Source organism: Daktulosphaira vitifoliae, unplaced genomic scaffold, assembly GCF_025091365.1.
Source record: "Daktulosphaira vitifoliae isolate Bord-2020 unplaced genomic scaffold, ASM2509136v1 Scaffold_4, whole genome shotgun sequence".
Taxonomy (NCBI): domain Eukaryota; kingdom Metazoa; phylum Arthropoda; class Insecta; order Hemiptera; family Phylloxeridae; genus Daktulosphaira; species Daktulosphaira vitifoliae.
Window position 1 is genome coordinate 28,708,653 of NW_026099575.1, and position 12,891 is coordinate 28,721,543.

Sequence of the window (12,891 nt, forward strand, 5' to 3'; positions counted from 1 at the left end):
ATATATATATATATTATTTCAAACTGTATGGTGTAAATTTTTATTTTTGTCTTAAACAGATATTATGTTTACTTGGTTTCGGTTTACTGACCAACCGCAAACAGAAAATGTTTTTAGCACGCACTAAGTGATCATGAAAATAACATTATTTGTATCTATACAAATAATTTGATAAAGAAAATTTTTGGAAGCAGATAAACTGATCAAGATAATATTTAAAGGTTCATCGATGAAATAACATTATTTTTTCAAACAACTGAATAAATGTTAAGGCTTAGGAGAGAAAATCCTAAGGTTAAATGAATTGTCAAATTTCTATGTATTTTTTAAATAATGAAGGACAGGTCAAATATCCGTGAAGTGTTTTTCCGGTAATTATATGGTCGCCGTACTTGCATGGCCACCTATCTAGCATGTAATGCATATTATTCATGGTCGCCATCACATCAATGTATTTAGGTTATTAAATGGACAGTAAGAAATGTATAAAAGTCTCTAAATGTAGGGAGTTGTAAGTAATCATAAATATGTGTTCGATTATTTGAGATAATTCAATCATTGATAAAATTTTCGTTTGCTTACCCGAAGTTTTGTACTTTTTCGCCGTAACCGATACCACTTGTTGGACCGAGTTGACAAATAACCGTGCATCTGATGACATAAATGAAAGGTCTGCTCTATACCTATAAAAAACGTCTCGAATACCAACCTAATAATGAATATGAATTATTAATTATCAGAATATAGTAGCAAAATTATACTAATAGATAAAATATGATTGATTTTTAATCATTAGTTTTTCACTCTTACATGTAAAAATATAGTTCTTCAATTGTAGAACATAAAAATTAAATTGTGAAATGTAACTTCTCATGGTTATGTGTAATGTTCTCATGTGATGTGAATGCTAATTTTTTATTAATTTTTAACAGAGTACCCTTTTTATTTTCTATCAATACATTTATTTATAATACACTTAAAATTTAAGTACATTATAAATAAATTCATTTAAGTCTTAAATGATATTAATAATAGCAATAAAATAAAATATAACTTAAACGGGCGGGTCTTTGACTTGAATCTGTAGAGTATGTGCGCCCTTGAACCTTAAGTCTTTGGTCGACGTTTTCTTCTTAAGAAACTGTAGAGTCAATAGAAATTGTACGGTCGGTTTATCAATTTAATGAATAGCTCGCAATCATCATTATCTATTATTGCGTACAAAACAGTAACGTATGAAAAAAAGTTATGGACTACACTTGCACTGTATTTTCAAACATCCTTTATACACTATAATGATATTGTATTATGGGCGGTCAATCACCTGTTGCAAAGCTGATGTTAAATCAACTTTGGATATGTATTTAAATGCAGGTATCGTTGCATGGACTGCCGTAGGTTTTAATGAGTTGTGTATATTACGCAATGACAACGTTGGTAACAGCAAAAGTAATTCGGTCAATCCCTCCGGATGGTTTGGCATTAAAATCATCAACGTGTACCTGGAATCCTATACAAATAAAATCGTGCTTATACATTTCATGAAATTAAATGGTATTGATATTTTTTTATATAGGTAAAATGTTGTAATTACATGTTTAATTAGCGCTAACACAATGATACTAAACCTAGTAATTAATATTTATTTCAAAAGCGTATTACTGTACAAAACTTTTATAAACTTATGAAGAAAAATCATGCGAGCAGAGACATTTTTAAAGAGGCTCATTTACGCCGGACATTAAAAATGGATACGAAAGACGCAGTTTAAGTATAGGAACATTATATATATATATATTTTTTTTAATTTAGCTTTTGTATACATTTTTAATATTATGAACGTAAAAGTAAATTTCCTATGTACATTCTATTATGCTAACAATACTAAATACTAATAATAGTTCAAACGTGCATTCTGGTGGAAATGAAATAGCCTAAAAATTACGAAACAACTTAACATGATGAACTTATGCATAGGTACTCAAAATTACAATCATTTCATCACCGTTTTAAAATTAAATTATATAAGTTTCCAATTGCTGTTATTAAAATTTTACAATAATAAGTTCTTGAGTTTTAAAACCTTAAATTGTGATAAATAAAACTCATGCAGCTTATAAGTATAGTTATAGTGCTAAATTAAATTATTGTAATGTCAAAGAAGAAAGCATTTATGATTCCTTCCAGTGATAATTTGTAAAAATAATAATAATAAATAGAAATGTATATAATATAAAATCCTAATTTAAAATCAATTAAATGCTTTTTTGAAATAATTAAACCTGATTATATTTTTTATATTACGTTTTAAATGCTTAGACGAAAATCTAAATTTTAAGGACGTACGATTTTAAAAGCGCAGTTTAGTAATTAGTATCTAAAGGGCATCAATTTTGGTATATTTATTTTCTTCTCGATTAGTAAACATTTTTTTACTCTACGTAATTTGTACACTTAAAATATAATTTCTATAAAATATATTTTTAAACTTACATCTAATGGAATTTCGATAACTTGAGATTTAAGATCATAAATAAAACCGAAGGGCAAGACGGCTGTGTAGGTAAAGAATTGCAAACGTTGGTCTTCTGCATTGAACAAATTTGTAATTTCGAATGGATTAGTACTATAAGCTCTGTCACCCCAATTGGGCATTGGATTAAATGACTTATATCCAGTAAACCACTGATTCTTATTTCCTTGATCTATGAAAAAAAATGTTATTTAAAGTATATTTATTGCTGTATACAATTGTACTTACATTGATTCAAGTATCTTTTACTACGTATTATCGGTTCATTAAGTGCAATCGTAATCGCTGGATTTTTCGGGTATTGCATAAGTATTCTATCTGGTTTTATTACTTTTTTTTTCAATTTTTTACATTCAAGTCGAATATCATCTCTTTTTACCACAAATTCAACATCAAATGAAGGTAAATTATGATTATCCTCAATTGATTTTGCACCGTTTCTTTCAAGTAAGGCAAAGTGATAGTTTTTATTAGATTCAGCTAATAATATTTCGTTATCGACCAAAGTACTTCCATTTTTAACAACTGGTATATCTGTCATAGATATTGAATTTTCCGTTGTTATTGCTTCATTTTCGTTAAAACTAGTAGTTTTTAACAAATCTGTATTTTCTATAATAGTTTTTGGAAATTCGACAATAAGTGTTTCATTTTGTATTCCATCAGGTAATGTTTCATTGTTAATAGATATTTTGTCTTGATTTGTTTCATCTACTTCACTTTTCAAATCAGTTTTAGCTAAACTCTCAACAGTCGCAGGCGATGTTATGCTATTATTTGAAAATATTTCATTTGATTTATCTATCACTGAATATAATATATCTGTCAAATAGCTAGATAATTCAATTGGTTTTGTAATTATTTCAGAGCTTTCGGTTGTGTCAGTTGACTTATCAACCACCTCAAAACCTAATGCTCTACTACTGATATCTAGACTCGTTTGTGTCACTGTTGTCTCAGAAAACATAGGATCATTCGAAAACGTGCTTTCAAATATGTTTTCAAAATCTGTTGCTAAAGGTTTATAAAGTTCTTTGTTAATTATATTGAACTCATTTGATGATTTTAGTTCATCCTCATTTGACAAATACAAAGTAGTGGGTGAATTTGTAGTTGGTTCTGATTGAGTGGTTTGGGTTTGGGTCCTATCTTCAATTGTTATAGCATCTGTTTGCAATTTTATTGACGAATTTGTATTCATATTTGCTATAGAAATAGTAAGACCAGCGTCACCAACATAAGTTACTTCTGCCGATACTGGTAATTCAGTTACAATCGAAGATATATCACTAGCTGCTCCTTTTGTTACATTTGCAACTTGAATTGTTTGGCTAGTGGGTACGATTTCTGTTACCGCTATTCCTTGTGTAGTAATAGAAACAGACTGATGAGTTGTAGTCTTCTCGCGACAAGAATCGATGAGAAAACTATTTGGTTCGTCGAAACTATATAATTGAAGTATACGCTTAAACTGAGAACTTAAACATACTTCTTCTCTACTCATAGTTAAACCATTCAAAAATCCATCACTTTTAAAATAGGTCTATAAAAATGTAAAAACTTTTAAAAATACAGAATTTTGATAAAAAAAAATGTTCATACTTTAAGATATCGATTAAGATCTCGCATTCCAATTCTTACTGCTAAAATTTCCCATGGTAAATTTAAAGACTGTTTAATTTGTAACGCAGAATATCCACTAGAACCTTCATATAAGAGTACTGAAACAGCCATCAAACCAAAAGGAGAAAACGCGATGTTACCAGATGCATCTCCAGTCGCCATAGCCTTTAATAATACATACATCGTTAAAGATATATTCTAAAAGAATGTATTTATAGCCAGACAAGTATCCAAGATGGATTGTGGTATAAGCCAACTATTAATTGGGTGCTTACTTTACTAAAAAAAAAAAAACGGACGTTATAATAATAACATACTATAACACTTTTTAGTATTGGTAAGGTATTTTTAATTGAATTTTAAAGATAATTTTATTTATATTCTTATCTTGCTAGTTTTAATTATTTTTAACAAGAATTGTACTTGTATTTATAACTCTATACATAAAATTATATAAAAGTACACAGTTTATTTGTGATTAATACATACCCGCATCACTCTTATTCCCAGGTCATTTGTCAAATCGGCCATTAAATCAAGTGGGCGAGGATTCACCGGCTGCTTTTGATAAAATGTATATTGACGGTATTCGTCTTGTGAAGAAGTACTGATAGTACCTGTTTCATGTTTAATTTTAAAAATAAAATTCAGTTAGTTAGTATTATTATTTACTTAATGTATTTAAACCCATTAGGCAAACAAAACTATGGTTATAAATAATATTTATTGAAAATGATCTCGCACTGATTATAGCAATTAGTTACATGACCATAGTCACATAATTGAACTGTTTTCACCACACTGGGTCATAGATACTCTCATCATTACTTTAAATTACATATAATTTTATTTTATTTATATATTCACTTTGAATAGTTTTAAAAGTTTGGAAAAATTGATTATTAATAAAACTTATTATTTTAATTAAAATAAAATACATATTAATATTGACATAAGTGGATAAGATTCTTACCAATGAATCCTAAAATTAAATTTATAATCCATATTTTTTGCATTATACAAATATAAAAGTAATTGAGTATATTCAAAAACAGTACAACACTTTTTAAAACAAATATGTTTTTCAAATAAAATGTATTATGAATATTGTTATAAAATACTTATTTTTACTTTGAAGTATAAGTAATAAATAGATACTCATTTAAATATTAAACAAAGTTTTAATTTAAAAAAATTTTATTAAATGCACACTGTGGACACTTGAATATCAAACTACCTTACAGTAAGAACTAATAAAAATGATAAAAGTAGCAGATCTTAAATTTAAAATACTCTAGGAATTGCGCTGAAAAAAACTGTAAAATAAAATCTTTTATTAAACATTTGATATTGCTACACTGTTGAATGTTTCTGTTATCATTTATGATAACAGATTCTAATTATATATTCTTTTTCAAAATTAATTTCAAAAATGTAATTTTACACAATTTTTAACGATATAGTTTCATTAAAATGTTGTTATAATGTTACGTTATATTTATATTTGAATTGCAACGATAATAACTTTTAAGTACTTATTATATTAATCATATTACCATGTACTTAAAATAAAAAATCAATGTAATATGAACTTCTTATATTTATATAAAATTATCTAATAAAAATATGTCCCAAATAGTTTTAATAGAGTCTGATATTGATGAACTATTGAAAAACTATCAAATGCGAAGGCGAATTGATCAACATGTTATTCTGAGAAAACTATCAATACTATGTATTTGTCTAGCTTTATTTGGTATAATTTACTTTGGTTATTTTTGTTCCAATAGTCGTTGCTCACAATCTTACAATCCAAAACCAACATTTTACTCGGAATGGACTGTTTTGAATTTACTATCAACCAACAATTCTGGTTTGTGTTTTACTTTATGCTATAAAAGCAATATTTGTTTGCTGATTCTTAATCACTCATTAAATATATTCTATTTTATTATAGATAAAAATATATTAAAAAATACTGGTACATCTATAAGTTATGATGATATGCAAAATGAAAATCAACTACGATTTGATATGAATGCTCATGACGTTTTGGTGTTTCTACATATTCAGAAAACTGGAGGAACATCATTTGGACGCCATTTAGTTCAAGATTTGGACCTTCAGCGACCTTGTACTTGTCAAAGAAAAAGAAAATTATGTTACTGTTTTAGACCTAGTCGCAATGAAAACTGGTTATTTAGCCGATACTCAACTGGTTGGAAGTGTGGTCTTCATGCGGACTTTACAGAATTAACAGGATGTGTTAACTCAGAATTAGATAAAAGTGAAGGCAAATCAAAAAATAGAAGGTAAACTATTATACAGTTTAAAGTAAAATTTTTTATTTATCAATGTATTAATAATAAATGTTATTATTGTAATTTCAGATACTTCTATTTGACTTTGTTAAGAGATCCTATTAGTCGTTATTTATCTGAATACAAACATGTACAGAGAGGAGCTACATGGCGAATGTCTAAACATTGGTGTGGAGGACGTCCAGCATCTCTAGAAGAACTACCTAAATGTTATAATGGAACATTTTGGACTGATGTAACTTTAAATTCATTTGCTGATTGTTCACATAATTTAGCTGCTAATAGGTAACATTTTAATTTTAAACAGTATAGTGAAATATGAAATAACTATTATGCTTTTAGGCAAACACGGATGTTAGCTGATTTAAATTTAGTTGGTTGTTACAACAATACTTTAATGAATCATGAAAAAAGAAACCAAATTATGTTAGCTAGTGCAAAAAAAAATTTACTATCAATTGCATTTTTTGGACTTACAGAATATCAAAAGGTTTTTTTTATTTATATCTATTATTTCTATATCAGCATCACATCAATTTAGAATAGGTTAGACTCTTTTGTAGTTTGTTCCTTTAACCTTCTAAATTAATTTAATAAAATGAACATTTTCAAAAATAAAACTTATAACTTATAGGTTAAGAGAGATCAAAATTTCTTAAAAATAGGTCTGACCAATCATTAATTTACATGGTACTGAATTCAAATTTGTTTCAATGGTTTTATTATATTATTAGAATAAAAATAGGATATTTTTTTAACCAAAAACAATTAGTACCCATATGTCTTGAATAATATAGTAAATATATTTTACTCATAAAATATATGGTAAATACTTTTCTTCATAGGTAAATACTTTTCTTTTTGATAATCAAATTAAAATTTAAATCACTGAACATATAAGTAACTAAACTAGTTGAAAATTACTCACTGTAATTTTTTATGATGTAACACTAATGTTTTTCCCATATACATATGTTATTTATTTAAATTAATCCACTTGTATTAGTAAACTTCATAATTATTAGGAGGCTACAAAAAAATTGTTAAACTAAAAAGCTACTATAAAAACTTTTGTGACCATTTTTTACTCATTTTGACTAGATTGCAAACAAAAAACATTTTTATATTTTCACAACATTGCCAATAGAAATGCCAAATAATTACTCTTTTGTTTTTGCTAAATACACCACTGATTTCACTAAATTAATAAAATTAAATTCCAAGATAAAAATATATAAGTAAAATTAATGTAACATTAAAACACAACTTAATTGAAATTTTAATATTATCTAGAGTTAACTAAAGGAATGACCTAAAAATAACTTAAAGATTATTACAATAATGCATATAGAGTAAAAAAAAATGTTTGGGTGTAAAATTGTATCATTTGTAAATCTTGTTTTAAAATATATTATTTATTGTGTGTACAATTTTTTAGTTTATTTATTATCTACATTAATTTATACTTGATGTGCTTGTTTATATTTAAGTTAAATCAATACATCTTCGAAGAAACATTCAATTTGAGGTTTGCCATAACATTTACACAACACAACTCAACTCTTTCAGCAGTGTATAAATCTTTGTTAAACAAAGAAGAGCTGGAAAAAGTAAAAAAAGTAAATGCTTTAGATATAGAACTTTATGAATTTGCCAGACATCATTTATTTCGGTAAATAATAATCAAATTATAATTTTTAATTATGGAAAACAAATTTAAAATCTTTAATTTTTTTATATGTATAATAAGGAGATTTGAAAAGTTAAGATCAATAAGTCCTAATTTTAAAGATCGTTGGACACATTTAGGTATGTTACCTAGTAATACTGCATTTGACTGGGAAAAAGAAGTTGAAACTGAAGCTACAGATAATGAGGTCAACTATTCTTAGCTAAAATGGTTGTTAATAAAACTTTTTCAAACCTTAATAAAATGTTTTGCATGAAAACTTAAAACTTAAGTATTATTTTTTATTATACCCATTTTAAGTATTATATTTTATCTATTCATTTGTATGTTAAAAAAATTCTAAACTATTTTACTGTTTAATATATAAGTTTTTTATTATACAACATTAGTTTAAATAAATACATGTATATATAGATATGTTTATTTTTAAATAACATATTACTGCTTTTAAATTAATTTTGATGGCATCATTCCTTTTTTTTTTTATTTAATAGCTTGACTCATCAAGTATTGAAATAATAATTAGTTTTATATTAAATATATATATGACATATCATTTAGGCTAATATTATATAGAAAATATAATTTTGAGGTGATTATGTATTAAAATAAGTTACCATAACACATTATTAGTTAAAAAATTTTACATTATTTTAAATATAAGACTGGATTATATATTTATAGTAAAGCTTAATTATAAGTCATTGAACAGTTAATGTAATACTATAAAATAATTCCAATAAATTTTTTTTACTATACTTTAATTTTTGTTCTGTTAATCAAAGAGGAATAAAAAGTAAATCATTCTTAGTATATTTATTAGTTTATATTTGTCAAGTATAATGTTATAATTTCTTTTATAAATATTGTGTAAATATTAGCTTCGATGCGAAGTTAAGAAGGTATTAATTTTACTATGATGTGTTTTTTTTTTTTTTTTTGTCTTACCACTTTTTCTCAGCTTTCATCAAACCAATTTCTTTCAACGATACGTTATAAGATCCCAAATCGTATCTAGTCGAAGACATTACCCTCAAAAATTGAAAAAATTCTCTCGTTCCCCGTAAATGGGGGAAACCACCAAAAAAATTACAAATTTAAAAATCGCTAATTTTCAAAATTTTTTCTTTACTTAAAACTGCCATAACTTTTTCAAAAATGAACTAATCAATATAATTTTTTATTTATAGATTTATAATGTCTTTACCTACCATTTTATATATTTTTTTTTATAAATTTGACCCATTATCTGCCCACGGGGGGGGATTCAAAATGACAACTTTTTTACAAAAAATTAACTTTTTAAAGTGTTTCGGAAATACTGACACTTATATATACCATAAATTAAAGCTTTTGTAATTTACTTAATTATAAAAAAAAAAATTTCGGACTTTATTTTGTCTTCACAATGAAAATGGCTACTGAATGCTACAACTTATTGAAAAGTGTATGGATCAATACAATTTTTTTATGAGAAATAAAATTTATATCCCCCTTTCATTCGACATACTTTATTTTAATCAGGATATAAAAAAGGATATAACAAATCATGTAGCTTTTGGAATAATCCACTAATTTTTTAAAATTAATCACTATCTAAAGATTTGCATCGAAGCGTTTTTTTTTATAGCGATTTTAATCACTGTATGATATCATTATGCTTGACCCAACTATGCCACATCACCACTGTGCCGCGACCCCCCTGTGTAAGGTTTTTAGATATTATGTTATATGAATAGTTATGATGAATATGTTAAAAGTTTGTTTAATATTTGAGGATTTTGGTCAAAACCAAGAATTGGAAGCTACCAGACGTCTGCCAAATAAAGTCCCTATCTCTTTAAATGAGTTTTAATTACCTGAAGGAGATACAGGCAATCGTGTACCTTAGTTACTAGAGAGAGATTATGTAATAAAGTTAAACTATTGTTTTATGTCAACGAAAAGAAAAGTTATATTTTAGATGTTCAGTAAAATAAGCCATATGAAATGTACAATACGTCTGACCTGAATCTTAGTACAGTTGGTTAGTAGGTATATCCAAGTGAGACGGAGATGGTTAGCTATGATGACAATTTGCGATAGGACGAGTTGTTGAATAAAACAGGTTTTTAATAATAAAAATAAGACAAAAGTGATAGCATTGATAACTATGTCAATAATGGCCATTCAAACACAACTGCCTCTTGTTAGTTCGACATCAAAAGCTCTGTGCTACAGCCGAGTAGAATTGTCACATCAGCATTTTCCCTATACTAATTAATATTAATATTATTATAATTTCATTTATGTGTGGAGAGCACGTGTTTCCTTTTCGTCTAGCCAACGCTAAGGAGCGAGTGTCCAGACCGCTCCTAGTGTTTTTAATTAATTTCCGTATAACATTAACGGCTGTATTCCAATACCGTCTAGGATGTTTGTTATATTATATGATTTTATTTTTATTGCCTTTCTTTGTAGACATAATTTTTGATTTACTCGTATTTTTGTCCATGTTTAACATAATTCTTTTTTTTTACAATTTAATTAAATTTCCTTATTAATTTTAACTTTAATATTTATTTCATTGTGCGAGTAGCTTAAGTACTCGTGTGTATTTTATCCCTGTTCCTTAATCTAGACACGGGCTACGGTACGTTTTACATATCAATCACTTACAACTTCAACTATTATAGTTGTGGTTAACAGGGGTGGACTTAGGTATGTGGTGGCCCCTGGGCGGCATATATTGTGGGGGCCCCTTATACATAAACAAGGAAATATATTTTTTTACTTATTAAATAACAATTATTATCATATTTAGTAGTAGTACCAATTAAGTATTAACTATTTATTTAATAATAAATACCTATAAAAACAATCAAATTAGTATAAGTTATTTTATTTTAATATTAAGTGTAAGAAATTAAAAAAAAAATTATAAAAATAATAATGTCAAATAATTAAAATTAAATGTCTGGAACTTTTCTTTATTTCATTTGTACAAAATTATCAATAATGTTTTGAAAATCAAGTTTTCTTAAAATATCAGACTCCGAACTCATTATGGCTAGTTGATTGAGCCTGTCTCTGTCCATAGAAGTACGCAATCTATTTTTTATATGTTTCAAATTAGAGAATGATCTTTCACTACTGCTGTTTGTAATCATTAAAACAAGATAAATACGAAGAACTATTTCGACATTAGGAAAACAATCTTTTACTTCTTTATTAATTAATATTTTATACATTAAATGTTCTTGACTAATATTGTAAAATTCACTGTTTTCATCTTTAAAATGTTTATAAAATTCTTTAAATTGAATAAGTTCGTTTCCAAAGTGTTCATCGATGTCATCTTGGTAAATTTTAACAAGTTTATTTGCTTCATCTTCAATTTCTTGATTACTTAGTTGTTCTATTTTTCGAAGAAAGCCAAATCGTTGGTATACCAATTCATAAGCAGACACTCGTTTATCCAAGTTAGAAATAAAAGTATCAATAACAGGTAAAAAATTTTGAATTTTTGAGAAGAAGTTAAATCTACTTCGGGTGTTTCATGAGAATCTATTGGATTTAGACGGATATTTCTTTGCCGTTTACGATGTTTCAAATAATCTGTTGTTTCCGAAATGTCTGCTCCTTGTTTTTCATATTGATCAAAAGTATCACGTTTAGCTTGAACAAAATTCTTTAAAGACTTAATAGCAGAAACTGCAGTGTTAAGGTCTAAAGTCGGATCTTGTAGTAATTTATTAGTGCTATCTACTCTTTCAAGGATATTTTTCCAAAAAACCGTGTAAATTCCAGTTTCAAGTGTACACAATTTGTTGTATAAACAATTTGCATCGCAACGCGTTTTTGTTGTTTGTTCAAAGTCATCAGCTATTTGAATTAGAGTACTTTTAAATTGTTTATAGCCTAGCATAAGAGCTTTTGTTGCATCAGATCTACATGACCAACGTGTAGTATGAACTCGTTGTGGTACAAGGATACGAGTTTTGGTATTTTCTAAACTTAGAGCTTTAACTAGTAGTTCATAACGTTTTTTTGATGCTGTAAAAAATACATATAACTGCTCTAAAAAATAAAAAAATTCAACAGCAGCAGTACAACACTCGGCTGCTGCTTTTCCTACCAAATTTAATGAATGAGTAGCACATGGAATCCAGGAAGCTAGTTTATTATTTTCCAGAACTTTTGATTGGAGACCATTATACTTTCCACTCATTTCAGAAGCATTGTCGTAGAATTAGCCTTTACAATTTTTTATGTTTAAGTCATATTTATTTAAAAAGTTTATTAAACCATCATACATATCTTGAGCTTTATGGCCTTGGTTTGGCATAAATACTAAAAATCTTTCCACTGGTGTATCTCTTTCAAGGTATCTAAAAACTAACGTTAATTGATCTATATGACCTTCATCAGGTGTCGAATCTAATGAAATTGAAAAATATTTAGATAGTTTTATACGAGAAATTATTTCACTCAAAACATTATTTCCTATTATTTCTATTAATTCTTCGCAAATAGTAGAAGATAAATAGTTAGTGTGCCCACTTCCTCTATTTGCATGATTTTCAATATGCTGTTTAAGAAAATTATCATACTCAGCTAACAGCTCTAGAATTCCAAGATAATTGCCATTTTCTTTCAGCATTATCTTTGATAACGTCATGTGATTACAGTCAATCATTTTTCATTTATCATATATTTTCTTCTATGTTTGTACAATTTAATAT

General features: G+C 26.8%; 2 protein-coding genes across 3 annotated transcripts in view; one reads left to right on the plus strand and one right to left on the minus strand.

Annotated features, from left to right (window-relative positions):
• The window catches only part of LOC126906190 (uncharacterized), an 8,904-nt gene extending 3,568 nt beyond the window's left edge, over positions 1–5,336 (minus strand). The window contains exons 1-7 of the mRNA XM_050686545.1: positions 5,130–5,336; positions 4,646–4,773; positions 4,136–4,321; positions 2,762–4,076; positions 2,494–2,705; positions 1,325–1,510; positions 583–709 (exon numbers count right to left, since the gene is read on the minus strand). Coding sequence (XP_050542502.1) covers positions 583–709; positions 1,325–1,510; positions 2,494–2,705; positions 2,762–4,076; positions 4,136–4,321; positions 4,646–4,773; positions 5,130–5,172 — 2,197 coding nt within the window. The 5' untranslated portion in view covers positions 5,173–5,336. The remainder of the gene's footprint in view (positions 1–582; positions 710–1,324; positions 1,511–2,493; positions 2,706–2,761; positions 4,077–4,135; positions 4,322–4,645; positions 4,774–5,129) is intronic.
• Positions 5,337–5,588: 252 nt separating this feature from the next.
• On the plus strand, positions 5,589–8,925 carry LOC126906198 (heparan-sulfate 6-O-sulfotransferase 1). Of its 2 annotated transcripts, XM_050686566.1 has the most exons (7): positions 5,591–5,737; positions 5,796–6,029; positions 6,114–6,468; positions 6,547–6,762; positions 6,820–6,967; positions 7,968–8,149; positions 8,228–8,925. In XM_050686566.1, exons 2-7 carry the CDS (start codon positions 5,840–5,842, stop codon positions 8,367–8,369), a joined length of 1,233 nt encoding a protein of 410 aa, XP_050542523.1. In that variant the 5' UTR covers positions 5,591–5,737; positions 5,796–5,839; the 3' UTR covers positions 8,370–8,925. The 2 variants fall into 2 exon arrangements, with proteins under 2 accessions (XP_050542522.1, XP_050542523.1); XM_050686565.1 differs by having other exon boundaries at positions 5,589–6,029.
• The last annotated feature ends 3,966 nt before the right edge of the window (positions 8,926–12,891 follow it).

Bases quoted from the DNA above. Each gene is read 5' to 3' on its own strand.
- LOC126906198 (XM_050686565.1), top strand. From the start codon at position 5,783: ATGTCCCAAATAGTTTTAATAGAGTCTGATATTGATGAACTATTGAAA. The intron at 6,469-6,546 runs GTAAACTATTAT...TTGTAATTTCAG, and splicing joins GGCAAATCAAAAAATAGAAG to ATACTTCTATTTGACTTTGT. The intron at 6,968-7,967 runs GTTTTTTTTATT...TTTATATTTAAG, and splicing joins GACTTACAGAATATCAAAAG to TTAAATCAATACATCTTCGA.